At 47.1% G+C, this 19,132-nt stretch overlaps 1 protein-coding gene across 2 annotated transcripts in view; it reads left to right on the top strand.

Moving 5' to 3' along the window:
- LOC123078332 (protein kinase and PP2C-like domain-containing protein) overlaps window positions 1–13,857 on the top strand; it is a 28,622-nt gene extending 14,765 nt beyond the window's left edge. For both annotated transcript variants that reach the window (XM_044500798.1, XM_044500799.1), the window contains 2 exons: window positions 12,058–12,153; window positions 13,419–13,857. In XM_044500798.1, coding sequence (XP_044356733.1) covers window positions 12,058–12,153; window positions 13,419–13,613 — 291 coding nt within the window. In that variant the 3' untranslated portion in view covers window positions 13,614–13,857. The remainder of the gene's footprint in view (window positions 1–12,057; window positions 12,154–13,418) is intronic.
- The last annotated feature ends 5,275 nt before the right edge of the window (window positions 13,858–19,132 follow it).

Here is a 19,132-nt window from a genome sequence, read left to right as displayed (position 1 = left end):
TGAAAGTTTGAGATTCGTTTTAGACTATTTTGAAGGTTAAGAACGCGGAGTGTACTGGGGTCTGGGGGCACCCACCCAGAAACTAGAAATTTTGAAAAGCATATTCAAATATGTTTTTAATTTATGCACTGGAAATCAAGGAGCCCCAGTTTATGGCAAATGCATAGATATATTGCGAGATTAGTAACTTAATCTAGCTCCCACATTAGTTGAGATTAAGCTTTTTTGTTTGTCAATTAATTTGAAGGAAACGGTCAATGTATGATGGCCCCACCTATTTCTGTTTATACTTCATTTATGTTGTAAATAGCCTCTTGGACTGTTTAGCACTTCAAAGTCAGATAATTACATACATATTCATACAGTAAGAATCCCAGCAATCTGTCCGTGGCAACAGCAAAACTGGGAAGATTGACTATATATGCTTGCTGAATGCTTCACACTAGATGTCCTGTGCTATAATTTGTGATGAAGAACATAAATATCTACTTCAAAACGGTCCTATTGAATGTTTAAGACCCAGTTATATAAATACACCTTTACTTCGCTTATAAAACCTTTGAATCCAATTTGACATAACAGATGAGCTACCTTACCTTGAAAACTTCTTCCTACAAAAGCTTTTCCAACTGTAACTTAGGTGTAGTTCAAAGTAAAGCATGCTCCTATGGGAAATGTACACAGTTTCTCTTACATTTTCTCATCTTCTGTTTCCAGTAGTTATGCATCACCTAGATCTTCACATTCAACATGGAAAGTATGTTTGAAGATTTCTTTACGGATGCAGAACTCGCCTGATGTAGATTATTCTACTCTATTTATTTATTTTTTGAGAAAATGCAAAAGCCTTGCATCTTGATGCATTGATAGAAAGAAGAGTTTGTGCAAGCACTAAGAAGGGCAACACCGGGTGAATTACAAACATGACACCTGTAATCACTAGACACCGCCCTCGTCGGGAGCAAAGCCACCAGACCCCTTGCCCCGCTGTCACCCATTGCTGGCTTCCATCTTGATCGTGTCAAATAGATGGGCTAAGCTGAGTTGACCGTCGTCAAAGATGATTGCGCTGCGATGCTCCTAGATGCACCAAGTGACCAAGATTATGGAAGGAGAAAGAATAGGAGGTTAGGAGTGTTGGAATAACAACTTGATCATATTATCATGAGGCAAAAGCCATCATATATACATGTACAGAGGAGGCCAAAGGCTAGAACGCATGTACAGAGGAGGCCAAAGGCCAGAACGCAAAAGGCCAAAGGCCACCATATATAACTGTAACCCCCCCCCCCCTCAAACTCATGGTGGATCCACAACACTTAGTTTGGAGAGGTGAAATCTATGTTGCGCTCTAGTCTGGGCCTTCGTGAAGAAGTCCGCTAGCTGTAACTCAGAGGGCACATACTGAAGAGCAATAACATGATCCCGCATAGCAGTGCGCACATAAGAAGCATCAACACCGATATGCTTGGTAAGCTCATGCTTCATGGGGTCCCGTGCAATACTGATAGCACCTGTACTGTCGGACAAGAGGGTGGTAGGTGTAGTAACAGAAACACCAAAATCCTCCAGTAACGATCGTAACCAAGTCACCTCCGTCGTCAGAAGAGCCATAGCTCTCAACTCGGCCTCTGCACTCAAACAGGAAACTGCAGTCCGTTTCTTCGTCTTCCAGGCAATAAGAGAACCACCAAGAAAGACACAATAAGCAGAAAGTGAACGGCGATCCGAAGGATCACTAGCCCACGTAGCATCCGAATAGGCCTGGAGCTGTAACGAACTGGAACGGGGAAAAAGATGATGAGAGATCGTGCCACGAAGATATCGTAGAAGACGAAGGTGTCTATAATGAACTGAAGTGGGAGCGGAAACAAACTGACTCAGAATATGGACAGAATAGGAGATATCCGGACGAGTGACAGCAAGATAGACAAGACTCCCAACAAGATGACGATAATGCGCCGGATCAGACAAGAGCTCACCATCAGAAGCGCGGAGGTTAACATTGAGCTCCATAGGAGTCTCAACAGTGCGCTCATCACTAAGAGCCGCACAAACAAGAAGATCCTGGAGATACTTTTCTTGGGAAATAAAAAAGCCATCAAAGGTGGAGGAAACCTCAATCCCAAGAAAGTAACGAAGAGGACCAAGATCAGCATGTTAGAATAAATCCGAGACATACCGGCGATCATCCGAGGACCAAGCAATCACACGAGCACGATTTGTTAACGAGGTTCACCGATATGGCTACATCCCCGGGGCCTGACTATGGGCGCTCCGCCCCTATGACACCGCTACAATACCGCACTCGGTTGCCTTGGACGTCGGCACATGCCGCCGGCTTCCCGTGCGTTCCTGTGCTATTATGTTGGCATAGGTTACATCGTGTGTCTACCCCGCTATATATGAGAGGCCTAGGATACAAATGTCCTACTAGGACACGACTCCATATCCTATCTAAACACAATACAACTACAAGTCCAACTGTAACCTACCTTGTACACTATATTCGACACAATTCTAACAAACTCCACCTTGGCGAATATTCTCCACCATCTTGAATTCGTCAATGCGTCAAACTTTCATGTACATTGGACTTGAGCTTATCCCATGAGTATGGCCGCTACTCCAAAGACTCCATATGACTCCACCTGCAACTTGTAGTCCCTTCTTTTCTTGATCACAGTCAATGCTCGAGCAAAATTAAGTTCCTCTTTACTCTAGTCTGCGCTCCTAACTTCCGGAGTATCTGTCAACACCATCACACACTGATCACTGACCTGCGTGAAAGTGAACAACTCACATATTGGGTCAGACATAAGAGTTACCTGAACTCAACATCACCGCTCTTCCTTGACCGCTTGTCTGAAACTTGAAGGAATTTCACCATTGCTTGTAGTCATCTCGAGCCAAATTCGCAGTTGTCTCACCACATGTATGACCACCAGAGCCCTGGCCCGTCTCCATGCCGTGCATACCGCACGCCTCGCCGCTATTACCGCGTCGAGCCTCCACTGTCCTGGTCGAGTCTCAAGGGTTGCGAACCCACACGACTCAACCCCACTGCAGAATACCACCGATCATCGCTGACCGATGACGAGTTTCATGCTTCCGTCAGACCACTGGGCTCCAGTCCGAACTACGTGCCTCACTTTTTTCCCACCTGAATAGGCTTCGATTCTTTGGATTCTTTACACCGTAGCCCCTCAATCCAGCTCCGCCTTCAACATGACTCCATGGTAGATGATCATTCCACCCTCGCGCACCGTCGACTTCAAGCTCTCATGTGCGCACCGTCTTGAATCAACCCTGTGCCATAGTCTTGTCGAAGCCGCACAAGACCTCGGGCCTGCGCCACGTGTTTCCACGCCCAGAAGACGGTCACCATCAGCTTCACGCTCCTATGTTGTTGTCGCCGATCCCACCACTGTCTTTTGTACCAACCGACTTGCGTCGATCCATCAGACTGTCTAGTCCGACCCAGGCTCCCAAATCATTTCGCGAATTTCCATCCATCACATGATAATTCCATCTTAACTGACATGACTTCCCACTACGTCTTCAAGCATCCCTATTGTGCCAACAAATTTTTCCACCTTTGTCTGCCATAACCCAAGGTTTTCATTTCCTTGAACTTCTCCACCTCAAACATGGTACCCGTTGGCGCCCTGGTTCTTCGTATGACTGACCCTGCAAAAAAATTAACTGAGCTCTCCTCACGTGATGTCCAAGTACACCGAGTACACTAGTAGTTGCATATTCAAAAGAATCTTGTTGGTCTTCACGTCATTACTCCCGGCTCAACACGCGATGCTTGCTTTGCTTTGTCTTCGTCCTTGCCTTCCCAATTGATGCATATAAATCAATGGATTTCATCTGCTGATTTGATCTGACTGCCTCGTGCCTTTGTCTCTCTTATCGGCTGCTGTCGCTGCTACCTGCGCGCAGGTCTCCGTCTAACAGAGACGAGGAGAACACGACTCCTCCTGGGACTCGGTCCCTTTTGTTTCCAAAACAAATCTCGTGACTCACACATCTGGCTTCCAGCATATTCAGCTTCGAGCATCCCGTCCATGGCCCGCACAGCGTACCAAGTGCACAGCTCCACATGGTTGCATGCCTCGCGCGCAACTGCCTGACCTGCCTGACCACACAGATCGATTTGATCTGCCCCAGCCGCTGATTGCACAATCACTGTCGCCGCCTCATACACGCTCCCCACCGTAGCGATCAGGTCTCGCCGAAAGGATGCGCTGATGCTTATGCCTTTTATTGCAATTCCAAAAAAGAACGCCAACCTGTAGGATCGGCCCTCGTCCGCACAAGTCGCTCTACAGCGACGTCTTCCGTACGAACAATGTTGATCCATGCCGAGCGCTTTTCCTCCTCTAATCAACAATCCAGGACCTTCAAATCACCTTAGCTCTGATACCACTTGTTAGAATAAATCCGAGACATACCGTCGATCATCCGAGGACCAAGCAATCACACGAGCACGACACCAAGATTTGTTAACGAGGTTCACCGATATGGCTACATCCCCGGGGTCTGACTATGGGCGCTCCTCCCCATGACACCGCTACAATACAGCACCCGGTCACCCTAGACGCCGGCACATGCCGCCGTCTTCCCGTGCGTTCCTGTGCTATTACGTTGGCATAGGTTACATCGTGTGTCTACCCCGCTATATATGAGAGGCCTAGGATACAAGTGTCCTACTAGGACACGACTCCATATCCTATCTAAACACAATACAACTACAAGTCCAACTGTAACCTACCTTGTACACTATATTTGACACAATTCTAACACAACATAAGAAACTGCTCATTGAGACGGGCCTTGACAAAGGCAATGTACTCAGAATCGTCGCCACTGATGATCATGTCATCAACATATAGAAGAATAAGAGTGCGACCACGAGCAGAAAGGTGGACAAACAACGCTGGATCATGAGCACTGGGCGAAAAACCGGCTGCAGTGACCACAGAGGCAAAACGCTCAAACCAATTGCGGGGGGCTTGCTTAAGGCCATAGAAAGAGCGACGAAGACGGCAAACATGCCATCAGGAACTAAATACCCAGGTGGTGGCTGCATATAAACTTCCTCACACAACTCACCATTAAGAAAGGCATTCTTAACATCAAGCTGAGACACGGATCTGTGGCGATTAGAGGCCACGAGAGAAGTGTGCGGACAGTGGTCATATGGGCCACATGAGCAAAAGTCTCATCGTAATCATGACCATGCTGCTGCTGAAAGCCACGAGCCACAAGACCCACTTATAAGAGATGGGACGAACACGGGAAGGAAGAGAAACCAGATCCCACGTCCCAGTGCGTTCAAGGGCAGCAATCTCCTCTGCCATCGCAAACTGTCATTCAGGATGAACAACAACATCTTGATAAGAAATCGGCTCAAGAACAATCGAAAGACCATAGCGAGAAGGTGAATATCGGTCAGGGGGCGGACAAGGCCGAGAACGAAGACCATAAGTCGACTAAGAGGAGGAAGATGACACACCAGAAGTAGATGACACATCAATAGACTCATCCACAACACGTGGATGACGAGTATAATGGAAAGGAATGGAGGGAAGAGGTGGAATCACCGGAGGTGGAGACAGGGAATGTATCGACGATGAAGGTGGAGAAGGGGAAGGTATCGGTGATGGAGGTGGAGAGTCATGCGATGAGGGAGGAGAAGAAACTGTAGGAGAGAACGGCGTCGGATCTGCAACAGTGGGACGAGGAGTAGGAATACTGGGCACGGAGGGAGATGTATCCGGAAACATAAGAAAAGAGATGTCCTCTATGGAAAAGGCCGAGGATGGACGTAGGTAGAAGGGACGAGACTCATCAAAGGTTGTATCCCGAGAAATACGCATCAGGCGACCGACAGGATCCCAACACCGATAGCCCTTTTGCTCATCACTGTATCCGAGAAAAACACACTCAACAGATCGAGCGGTCAGTTTGGTGCGTTCACGAGGGGCAAGCAAAACATAACAAACGCAACCAAACAAGCGAAGCGCTGAATAATCAGCAGAACGACTAGAAAGACGCTCGAGATGAATACTACCCCGTAGAGCAGTAGAAGTGAGGTGGAAGAGAGGTGGCGATCATCATTGCACGCGCTGTCTCAAGAAGGTGACGATGCTTGCGCTCAGCCACACCATTCTGAGCATGAGCACCAGGTCAAGAGAACTGAGTAAGAGTACCCTGCTCAGCAAGGAATCCTCGCAACGCATGGGAGATACACTCACCAGCTGAACGCGAAAACACGAATAGGAGTGGAAAACTAGGTAGGAACCATGGCGACATATTTTTTGTATATATGATGAGAGCACGACCTCGTACGCGTCGCTAATTTGGCCCGATCTTTCACGATGCAACAACCGCGACTAAATTTCACTGATAAAAGTTTTCAATTACGCGAGCGATACACGCAACCTGAAACTGTGGTAACAACAACTGACTAGCAATACCTCGGCAAACAAGGCACCTCTCGTCAATGTAGATGTCACCAGCACGCAATCCGTTGTCGCCGACGGACCTCAAGCCAATAGCTAGCAAACTCTCGATCACGAGAATCCTCTCGCCAAAGTGTAATTTTCTTGATAGAAAATCTCACAATAATAAACAAGATGAACACCCAGAGGGCCGCTTCATAGTCTGTCTAAACTCTAAAGAAAATAGCCTCATCCTAAAAGTCTTGATAGCAAATAATATATATACAACCTAGGTTCAAACCTACTCAGACGAGTTCGGCCAAACCAAGGCACGCAGGCCATACTAGTTGATTGGAAAACGGTTGGTGTACAATCCCTTGCGTGACTTGCACAACCGATCTCCTTGCTGCATCCATTGTAATCTGCTACTTTGTTTTCCTTTTTCAAACGTCCATAGACGGCCGATCTGGAAACATATCTCCACGTACGTGCAGGCTCCTTCTCTTCCTATTTTCTAGCACATGCACTGGAGTTTTTATATCTGGTGAAACCCAACTAACAAATCTGTTGCATGCATGGCCTTTCCTTTTTATTCTCCATGTTCTCCATGTCCTATTATTTCTGCAAACACATGCATGATATTCCTTTTTGAATCCATTATTTGAAAACAAACAATTCCTTCCTGACGTTGTGCATGCATGCACTTGTATGGACTCGTCTAATCTAGCAATTTTCTCACAATTAACATGCGTTCCTTCTTTGTGTATTATTGGCAGAAAACCTGGACCACATAATGTACGCAAGTTCCCATCTATTCCCTTGCTAAGATATATCATCTTCTCCATAATTTTGTCGTCCTTGTCTCGGTTAACTAACTTTCTGACATCCGTCTCGTCGACCCGCACTGTCTTCGCCTCATCCATAATATCCTCCGTTTGCACCCCTTTGTCGACGACTACCGCAGTCGCCTGCAACCTTTGTCATTGACCGGCGTATTCATCATGACTTGTGTACTAGTCATGTTTGCGGTAGGGTATGCCGCATCAATATAGATAAGACCTCACTACGAGAAGACATGAAATAGATCCAAGTGTACCGAGAAAAATCATCTATGAAGATAATATAGTAGCGATGACCCCCTTTCGAAGCGAAGGGAGCCGGACCCCAAACATCAGAGTGAACGAGATCAAAAGGGCGCTCGGACACTGACTCATTGTGAGGATAATGTTGTGTTTGTGTCGAATATTGTGTATGAGTTGGGTTACGTTTGGACTTGGTGTTGTAGTGTGGGTAGGATACGTGTAGTGTCGAAGTCGGACACGTTGTACCCTTGGCCTCTTATATATGAGGAGGCACCCCATGTTGTAACCCATGACGACTAGATAGCGACAGGCTCGCAAGGGGGTGTTGGTGGCTTGTGCCGGCGCCCGGGTGGCCGGTGTTGGGTATCTCGGGGAGGAGCGCCCGTAGTCATTGCCCCGGGGAGGAGCGCCCGTAGTCATTGCCCCGGGGAGTAGGCGAGTTCGCCGAACCTCGTTAACAAATCTCGATGTGGTCATTGTGCTGTGATTGCTTGTTCCTCGGTGGATCGACCGCGTACCTTGGATTTATTCTAACAGATAAGGTAGCTGAATCTGCTTACCAAGCCTACAACCCAGACAATCCTACGAAGCGTTACCGGAGATAGACCCCAGAACACCGCGATGAACCAAAGACGAGAAACGAGAACCACATAAATGGCCAAGATGATGATGCCACTGCCGAAAAGAGCCGGTAGATGCATCAACAGGGGCTGCGATACTGGCGGCAGTGGCAGCGGAGGGAAGACGAAGCCAGTCAAGCTCCCAGAGGCCATCAGAGCATCGAGGCCCAGCACTAAGCAGAGCGCCCGTGCGACGATCCTGAACAGAACGTGAACCAAAGTCGAGAATGACCCTACAACTGGAGTCAACAATCTGACCACCACATATGAGCTACATGGTAGGTCAAGGAACATGAGCGACAGCGGGAACATGAAATGTAGAAGTGCTAAGAGTGCCTCGACTAGCTACAGGGAGGGGAGTGCCATCAGCCATAAGAACACGAAGACGAGACGAGTGAATTGCAAAAAACATCGACACTTCAGGCAAGTTTTGCAGGAACCACACATTTACGGAATTGTGCCCAAAACCACTAATTTTTTCTCTAATTTTTTGTAAAAAACACTAGTTGGCGGCTTTGGTCGTTTTGATGATGATTATGACAGATGGGTCCCGCTTTTGCCGACGTGGCCTAACGGTTCGCAGGCAACTCCGTTAGACAGAGAATTTTACACCGACACCCTTTTCAAAAAAATTAAAAAGCAATAAAGCCCCTGCCCTCCTCGTCTCTCTTCTCCGGAGGCGGAGGCGGACGTACCATGGGCACCGGCGGGCCGGCGTCCCCGCCGCCGTTTCTTCAGTTCCACCGGTCCGGTGGTAGATGCCGGCTGACACTCCCTCCAGTGGATGCCCGCGGCCGGTAGGAGCAGCGCATGAGAGGCTCGGCGAGGCCCGGTGCAGCAGGTCAGCACACGCGAGGACTGACCCTCTCAGCAAGGTGGCGGCCACCGGTGAGCGCGGCGGTTGGGCGGTGGCGGCGTCGGGATCGGGCGGCCGACCTGGCATCTTGGCTGTTCGCCGTGCAGGACATCTTGGAGGCGGCCATGTTGGAGGATTTGAGGAGGTTGCTGGAACGGCGCAGCCGTGCAAGAGCTCCTCTACTCATGCGCGCCTCGCCTTGGACCTGCTCGAGTAGTGCGCCGAAGAGCGGGGGTCGAGGTCGAGCCGTCGTGGCGGCCACGCCCCGCATCTCGGCCGGCCAGGCCATCCCCAGCCACCGCACCTCCTCTGCGCCGGCCGGGCCATGAGCAGCAACAGCTCTACGGTGGGAGTGGGGCGGCGGGAGGTGGTTGGGGCCGGGGGAGAGGAAGGTGCGGTCGTGGGGGAGGTCGGCTTGAGCTGCGGTGAGTGCGCCGGCCGTCGGCGCTGGCCGCGAGCACGCAGTCACCTGACGAGGAGACAGGCGACGGGGTGGGGGTGGGGCTGATTGCTTTTTTCAATTTTGAACAGGGACTGTTTTGTAAATCTGTAAAAATCTCCCGTCTAACACCGTCAACTGTCAACAGTTACGCCACATCATCATTTATGGGACCCATCTGTCATAATCGTCATCAAAACGGCCAAAGCTGCCAACTAGTGTTTTTTGCAAAAAATTATGAAAAAAATTAGTGCTTTTTGGCACAATTTCATAAATGTGTGGTTTTTGCAAACCTTGCCTGAAGTGTCGATGTTTTTTGCAATTCACTCAGACGAGACTCAACAGGTCAAACGGAGGTCAAAGTGGAAGAATCATAAGTCATATGCAAGGACGCTCCAGTATCAAGAATCCATGGGGATGTACCTGAATGGGTAGAAGGTGGTTTCTCAGTGCCAGAAGAGTCAGTCACAGAAACTGCAGAACCTGTCGGCGAAGAATCCCAAGCAGCAAGCAGGCATCACAGCTGCACATCACGCGCAGTCAGGGACACGGTGGAAGAGGTCGAGGTAAAAACACCTGCCGACGATGAGCAATCGCCACCATCTGTGGAAGCCGCATGTAGAGTCGACCGAAAGTAGCGAGTCGACGTAGAGCCACATGTGGAAGCCACTGGGGGAGTCGACGTAGAGCGTTCACCACCGCGTGCAGAAGCCGCGAGAGAAGTCGACGTAGAGCGGTCACAGCCACACACGGAAGCCGCGAGAGGAGTCGACGTAGAGCGGTCACTGCCACGCGCGGAAGCCGTGAGAGGAGTCGGCGTAGATCTGACACCACCACCGCAGGCAGAAGCCGTGAGAAGAGTCGACGAATAGCACCCAACACAGCCTGCTGAGGACGTCATAGGGGACAATGTCACAGACGGATGAGCACTAAGCACCGAGTGACGACGTTTGTGTGAGACGGGGTCAATGTAGGGAACACCGTCGATAGACATTGCACTCGTTTTTTTAAGCAACTAGCCAAGCCGAAATCCGCCGCCAGAGAGTAGGACAGCAGTCGAACGAGCTGAGCCGAGTGGTCCACAGGAGCTGAGCCAAGCCGAGGCGGTTCACAGGAGCTGGGCCGAGCCGACCACAGGAGCTGAGCCGGTTCAAAACAGATCAACGGCTAACTGTCGATTGAAGAAGACAATAGCGCACAGCCACTACATCAGTGGAAGCCCGCGTCGATGGGGCCGGCGGCGGATGTGCAAAAGGCCCGCGGCAAGCTGCCGGCGGAGACGAAAAACGGGCGGAGCAAGAGTCGGCGGTCACGGCAGGGGGCGGTAGACACCGGGAGGAGCAGAGGAACAGCTGGCGGATGGCGGCGGGAAATCGGCAGCCAGCACCGGGATTTGGCGGACGCAGGAGAAGTCGGTGGAGTCAAGCCCAGAGAAAGCGCATGCGGCGGCTGGGCCAGAATGCCAGATGCAGGCGCCTACGACAGCGCGCGGCGTTGGGGAGGAAGGCGTGGCTGCTGGTGGAGGCGCAGCCCGATCTGAAGGACTTGCTGCAGCCCGATCTGAACGGGAACCAGGATGGATGGGGGCAGCAGCAGCGATGGAGCCCGTCGGGATCAGAACTGCGGCCTTCACCGGAGCACACTGGAGCACATCGCGGGCGTAGGCCTGCAGCCTGTGTGAGATGTAGTGGCTAGGCCTGCAGCATGCGGGTGGGAGGAACAGCGACGGCAACCGGCAGTGTCAGCGCGAGATTTGATCAGAAAAGAAAACCTAAAGCTCTAATACCATGTTGGAATAGCAACTTAATCATATTATCAGGAGGCAAAAGCCATCATATATACACAAAGGAGGCCAAAGGCCACCATAAATATAACTCTAACAAGGAGATGGGCCATTGTCTCTGACTGGTCAAAGACCCCAACATGCGAGCTGCTCGGTGGTCCAGCAACGGTGCTGGCAAGCAAGCCAGACGAATAACTTGACTCGAGGGGGATGTGATGCCCTGAAATCGAAATGGGGAAATTTGGGGATGAATTGCCAGGGTTCGTGGGGTTTGGGGGTAGGTAGATTGGCATAGAGGAATAAGGAGATGCACTAAAGCTACTTGGTCTAATTTAGCATCTCATTTCTTACTTCTCATTCATGGCAGGATCGGCAATATATAGTCAATACAGGTAATTAATCAGCTGATGGTGAGTTCCTGGTTTGTCCTAGCTATTATGTATGGAGTGCTTCCTAATGAACGCACATTGGCTCTCAACCTAAGTCACCAGCCTTGGCGACAACCGGCTGGCCAGCGTCTTTGCCACCAACTTTGCGAAGATGTAGATGAGGCTGATGAGGCGGTAGTCCCTAGGAGCCGAGGCATCCGATCTCTTTGGCAGAAAGATTAGCAGTGCCTGATTCAGTCCCTGGAACCCACTCCCAGACATATTTGTTTATTTTGGAAATCATCTACAGATTTATCAGTGCGATTAATTGCATCAAAATCATTTCTTATCCTATTTATGCTGATAAGATGATGCTTCAGAACTGTTGTAGTCTTGTAGAAAAAATTTACAGAAAAAAAAAATGTAGTTTATAAAAAGTAATGTCTCTTCTTGACAGGTTACAAGGTCAATTGGTGATGACGATCTCAAGCCAGCAGTGACAGCATTGCCTGAGATAACTGAAACTGATTTAACAGCTGATGACGAGTTCCTGGTTTGTCGCATTAGCTTTAGCTGTGTTGCTGTTTTCAGTTTATCTTTTTGTAATACATTAAGCTCTATACATGTACTACACAATTATATCATGTGCTTATTAGTTCATTGATGTTTATTTCTTCATTATATCAGCTTGAAGTACTTACTTCGGTATGGTGTTTCTTTCATGTGCTAGTTACCAATGCTTAGCAATATACTCCCTCCGTTCCCAAATATAAGTCTTTTTAGAGATTTCAACAAGTGAGTACATACGGAGCAAAATGAGTGAATCTATACTCTAAAATATGTCTACATCATGGTTTTCACTTTCAGTGAGATTTCACTGAAATTCACTGAATTTCATTAATTTCAGTAGACACTGAAATATTATGTTTCGGTCAAAATATTTCAGAAAATTCAGTAGTACACAGGAAATCAAATATTTTTTCAAAATAATTTTTGAAAAATTCAAATATTTAATTAAATTCAAATAAATATTTCGGCCTTTTGGCTGAAATGCAGACTGAAATAACTGAATTTCACTGAATTTCAGTGATTTCAGTTGATGCTGAAATTTTGTTGAAACTGAAAGTGAAAACCATGGTCTACATACATCCATATGTTGTAGTCCATTTGAAATGTCTAAAAAGACTTATATTTAGGAACGGAGGGAGTATAATTGTAAATTGCAACCTATGAATTGGGTGTTTATACTAGGCACTCAAGTAAATTAAAATACAAAAGCTTCTCTTGTTGTCTTTTTTCCTGAATGAAGAAGACCCGTGACAAGTAAATTACAGGCGTAAATTTAATATCGGTGTGAGACTCTCTGGTGCTCCCAAGTGGAGCCCAAGCAAAGATAATTGGTTAGGATGGCCCGAGTTCTGTTACAATGTGAAATGAAGGCAAAACTTGGTGGCAAAGTATTTACAGAAAGATTCTTTAGTGATAGCTGGGTAAGAAGGAACAGTATAAACAGTGAAGGCAAAATTTAGTGGTTAATCCATCATATCGATGATATTCATATGTTTGGGGAAATATCATGGATCTGACGATTTAAAAGATCATGGATATGATGATCTAATATGTAAATTGTTCTGTTCCTGAGTTGCATAAAGAAAATGTTGCATGCATTAGTAATAAGGTCTTTTAAAATTAGTTCTATACTCGTGAACCTTGGTGAGAAATATCTAGTGTCGGTGCTAGCAAGTTGCAATGAATGTAGTGGACTGTAGCATCAAGAATTCATCGGTGGCAACTTGATTTGATTTTGATGTGCTGTAGGTCATGGCTAGTGACGGACTCTGGGATGTGGTAGGCAACGAGGATGTCCTTTCCATCATCAAGGACACTGTGAAAGAGCCTGGAATGTGCTCCAAGAGGCTGGCTACCGAGGCCTCAGCGCGGGGCAGCACAGACAACATCACTGTTATCGTTGTCTTCCTTCGCCCTGTCTCCACAGCAGAACGAATATACTAGCCACCTCCATTCTACCAAGTAGATTATATGACCAATACACACATTCATGTACGCGTACAAAGTACTCATGCTGTACTGGACTAGAAGGGACAAATGATGTTCAGACTGCGCATTTTTCTTCTTCCAAGTATTTTGCAGTTCCATTGTATTAGCATTTGTTTGTATAATACGCATACACCAGCTAGGGCCTGTTTGGAATACATGATATACAAAACACAGGAATTGGAAGGCATATCTTGAAATCTGAACAGGAATTGTATAACATAGTTGTTTGGATGCTCCGCGGGAGTGGGAATTGTACAGGAAGTGGTTCCTTAGGAAAAATAAAGATGCATGTTGCATTGGGCTTCTCAAAACAAGTAAAAACATGAGGTTTGAGCAAATGTTTAAATTTTTTATGAATTTCAACACCATTTTCATGCATAGATTGTAACGTCCCAAATTTTCAATTTGGAATGTTATACATAGGTCATTATATGCATACCATATTTGATTTGCATTTTGGTTTTGGATCCTAAAAATCCTAAGCAACTTAAGGACCCACGGAAAGAGTTGGGATTTTATTATTTTCATATTTGAATTTTCTCAAATATTGAAAAGAGGATCATTTTGGTTTTAATTATTTTTCTCTTCGAAAAAATATTTCTAATATAAAAATAAATGAGAGGAGATAATATGACTTCTCCAAAATAAAAGAAATATTGGAGGAAAAATATTAAAATCAAATAAATAATTTTATTTGGATTTTATTGCTATTTTATTTGAATTAGAAAAATATGCATTTTTCAAAATTGCATTTTTAGGTCAACAAAATGTTCACTTAGTTCTAAATATTTTATTTAGACGGTGAAAATTGTTTTTGGCATTTGTAGAATTTTCTTTATTTAGGATTTTTCCTTTTTGGTGGAAATTTATTAAAAAAACTCCCGAACCGAGCTGGGCCGAAGCCCAGCCGGCCCAACACCGCGTCGCCCCCGACCCCGAGCCGTAGACCGACTCCCGCACGCCGCTGTCGCCACCTCGGACACCGCCGCCGCCTTGCCCCCTCCCCAAGCCACCCCCCTTGACCCCTTTAAAAGCCGCCGCCCCCGCCCCCGCATCGCCACCCCGCCCACCGCAGCAGCTGCGCCGCCGAGCCGCCTGCCGTCGCCTGTCGCGCCGCCGCCCGCCGAGCCGCCGCAGCGCCACGCCGCCCCGCGCCGCACTCTGCCGCCCGCGCCGCGCCTCGCCTCGCCGCCGCCCGTCTCGCCGGAAACCGCCGGATCTCGCCGCCGGTTATTTTTGGTTTTTAGGTAAAAACCGCCCGGTTTTCTTAAAACCCTAGATCGGTTTTTTTCTTTATTTTTATTTTAGATCGGTTCGGTTTCTCTTCGGTTTAGTTATTTAGCGTTCGTTCGTTCGTTCATTTTAATTCGCCCGTTTGTCTCTGTTAGCGGACGTTCGTCCGATATTTTTTATTTTTCTGTTTATTTTCATCAGGGACCTATCCGCAATTATTTTTATTGCAGATTAGCCCCTGATCTTCAAACCCTCGTAACTTTTTAACCGTTCGTCCAAATCTAGTGAAACCAACGCCAAAATCTTCGTCCCGAGCCCCTCTTTCTGTTTAATCAACTTGAACAAGGTTTTGACAATTTAAAATTTGGTTTCAAGCAGATTTGAATTCGAAATTCTTTTGATCGTAGTTTCAGTTCCGTAGCTCCGATTTGACTGATTCTTTTTGCAAATCGAAGCTCTTCAGTTGAACCTTCAGGTTGGATCTTCTTATTTGAGTTTTACCCGTGCATCTATGCTTGAGTGCTTATGTATGTTATTGCTTGTTTGCGATAGAATTTCCGGAGTGCGAAGCGTGCTACTACGAGTCTCTAGGGTTTGCAGATCGTCAGCAAGGCAAGTAACACATTGATCATACTCTTTCATACCCAGTTTTTATGCATTAGTTACAACCCTCAAACATTGCATGAGTAGGATTTGATAACTTGCGGGTATTGGGAAGTAGTTGATGAGGTAGAACCTATTGCCCTTTTATTATCAAACCCTCGGGAGTTACTTCTATGTTATGCTTATGTTGCTATGCTATGCTCGTAGACGTGGATTGGGTTTGAGTGTATCCATGACAGATGTGAGATTGTTAATTAATGGTTAACTTAAGGTGGCTACTTAAACACACATCTGGGTGGATTGGTTGCGGCACCTGGGGATATACCAGTGTTGTCCTTTTGGTTCACCACCCAGGCTTAAAGGGATCATAAGATTATTCATGCTAGAAACTTCCGTGTGCATCCACAAGCTATTATGGGCTCTAGCATAGTTGAGTATGTTGCATGACCTCTTTCAGTGGTGGGCTAGCAGATGTAGGGGAAAGTAGGTGTAACTGTCCACCTAGAGTAAAGAGTTAATGCTTCTGAAAGACTGTGTCTCGGTCATCCGTTTCTCAAACACCATGTAGTGCGAGAAATCCAACGGAGGAGATCGAGTCTTGTGGGGAAAAGTGCGCAAACCTCTGCAGAGTGTACAAACTAATCATGGTTAGCCGTGTCCCCGGTTATGGACATCTTGAGTATCTGGTTCTTGGATTATCATGTTGATCTCATCACTCTAAATTAATTTGTTAGGTTGTTAATTACTTCTTAATTGGGATTGAGATGGGGATTTACCATTCTCAATGTTTATCAACTACCATGCTAGTTAAACAAAATATATTCCTTTGATGTAGGAAAAAATTGGCTTTTCGCAAAACATTATAACCATAGAGCCTCCACCAGCCTTATATGCATGTAGTGATAGCATTTACCTGTTCAATTACTCTACTGTGTTATATTGCCAGCATATTCCATGTGCTGGCCCGTTTTCGGGCTGCAACATATCATGTTGCAGACTTTACAGACGAAGAGTAAGGTGCGCTAGGTCATTGTCGTGCACTCAGCTATGCCGTTGGAGTTGATGGACTCACTTTATCTTCCAAGCCTTCCGTTGTTATCTTATTTAGATGGCCTTAAGCCATATTTATTGTAATAAGTTATCTTTTGAGACATCGATGTAATAAGTGTGTGATTGCACTCTGTTATAAATCCTTCAAGTACTGTGTGTGTCAGCATTACTGATCCAGGGATGACACTTATGCACAGAGATTTGACCGTCTGAGGTCGAATCGCTACAAGATGGTATCAGAGCACATGCTGATTGTAGGAAACGACCACTAAGTTAAGCCATAGGTCACTCTTCTCTACTCATTTCTGACTCCTCTCCATTTTCTACTCTATAGGATGGCGGACTCAAGGAACAAGTTTGCACAACCGAATGAAGACACACCTTTTGGACGACACTTGAAGGAAGTCACTAGGTACCTGAACATAGGAATTCCAAACTTCGCCGGGACCTACACCGCCACTTTACCAGAAGAGGAGCGTTGGATGATTCGAGTTCAAGTTCCAGGAAGGACATTCACGCCAGTTACTGAGCCCATAGAGTTTTTCTTTGATGCACCAACCTGGAGTCTAGGAAAGAGCTTGGCAGCTCACATCGCCATGGGACGCATCGGCGAGGTTTATCACAAGGATCTTAAGGACACTATCTACCAGATATGTGGGCGCCGAGATGAGCAATGGGAGATGATCAGCACCAGGAGGGACAGGTCCATTGCAGCTTTCATCCAGGAGTTAAACCAGCACATTCGTCACCAGGAGAACCAAATGTGCGCAAGCATGATAGACCTGAAGAAGGTGATGTCCAGGAACATGGAGCTTGAAGAGGAACTCAAGTCTACACGCGACGGATACGAGGAGGAAATCGCAATACTAGTGGAGAAGAATGACGACCTGACAAGGAAGCTAGGAGTGTTCATGGGAGACCCCACGCCAGGAGGAGATGACGACCACCCCGACGACATCCGTTCTGAAGACTACATCATCATCGACGACACCGACTCCGACCCCAACAGTAGTGATGATGATTACGAAGCCGAAGCTGGAGCGGATATCATGGAGTCTTCCACCGATCAAAATTTCTAGTAGACCACCATATTATTAGTAGTATTTCCCCATGTATATAGTAGTAGTCCGAGCACTGTAACGATAGTTAGATCGATTGTATGCCCTTGTTTGGAATTGATTTGGTGTGAAATGAATGTGTTTGTCTCATGTGCATATGGGTAGTGCTTTCTCACTAGACCTCATTCTATTCTAATCTCTCCCCTCTAAACCCATCAGATGCCTCCGAGACGTGACCCCGGATTTGTCTTCCCACCGGAGCTCACCCAGTTGATCCAACAGCAGAATGCCTTGATGCAGTTACTAGTCCAGAACCAAGGCAACAACAACAACAACCCACCACCACCACCTCCAGTTGACAACCTAGCATGTTTTCTGAGGTTGCAGCCGCCGGTGTTTTCCAGTAGCACCGAGCCAATAGTTGCTGATGACTGGCTACGCAGGATTGGAAGGGAGTTGACCACCGCAGGTTGCACAGATGCTGAGAAGGTGCGTTTTTCCGCACATCAATTGGATGGACCCGCAGCCTCATGGTGGGAGAATTACACAGCCACTTTCCCTATAGCCAATATCACTTGGGATCAGTTTCAGCAAGCATTCCGCACAGCACATGTCTCAACTAGAGCTATGAGTATGAAGAAGCGTGAGTTTCGCAACTTACGCCAGGGAAACCGTACTGTGGGGCAGTACGTGGATGAGTTCAGTAAGTTAGCTCGCTATGCCCCAGATGATGTGGCCACAGATGCCGCGAAGCAGGAGAAGTTTATGGAAGGGCTGAATGATGAGATGAGTATATATGCAGTTAATGGTGGCAACATTTAACAACTACCAGGAGTTGGTAGACAAGGCACTTATGATTGAAGGGAAGCAGCAGCAGATTGAGAGCCGCAAAAGGAAGTATGGACAAGGGAAGTACAATTCAGGAACTCAGCAGAAGCCTCGTTTTACCCCGAACTCGAGAGGTTATACCCATAACCATGGAGGCCATACTCACAATGGAGGAAGTTCGCATGACCACGGTGGCCCCAAGAATGGAAATGGGAATGGAGCAGGCAGCAACCAGAACCGCTCTAACCCAGCCACACCCGCCAAGAAGGACCAAAGTCACATTACTTGTTTCAAGTGCGGGAAGACTGGACATTATGCCAATGAGTGTCCTGAAGCAAAGAATGTAAATGGCAAAGGAAGCTCTGGGAAGAAGTCCAACCTTTTCAACAGGGGACAAGTGAACCACGTGAACGTGGAGGAGGTTGAAGAGGAGCCAGATGCAGTTATCGGTAAGTTTTTGGTTAAGTCATTTACTGCAATCATTCATTTTGATACTGGTGCATCGCATTCATACGTTTCATGTGGATTTGTGGATAAGTATAAGTTGCCCACCAAAGTTCTTAGGACACCCATGTTAGTAAGCTCGCCAGGAGCGGAGTATATGGCAAGCCAAGGATGTTTTCAGATGCCAGTGACCATAGGTAGGCATGTTTTCCCCTCAGACTTAATAATTCTGGAGTCACAAGGATTGGATGTGATACT

The sequence above is a fragment of the Triticum aestivum genome, chromosome 3D (genome assembly GCF_018294505.1).
Source record: "Triticum aestivum cultivar Chinese Spring chromosome 3D, IWGSC CS RefSeq v2.1, whole genome shotgun sequence".
Classification (NCBI taxonomy): domain Eukaryota; kingdom Viridiplantae; phylum Streptophyta; class Magnoliopsida; order Poales; family Poaceae; genus Triticum; species Triticum aestivum.
This window is presented reverse-complemented; position numbering and strand designations above follow the sequence as displayed.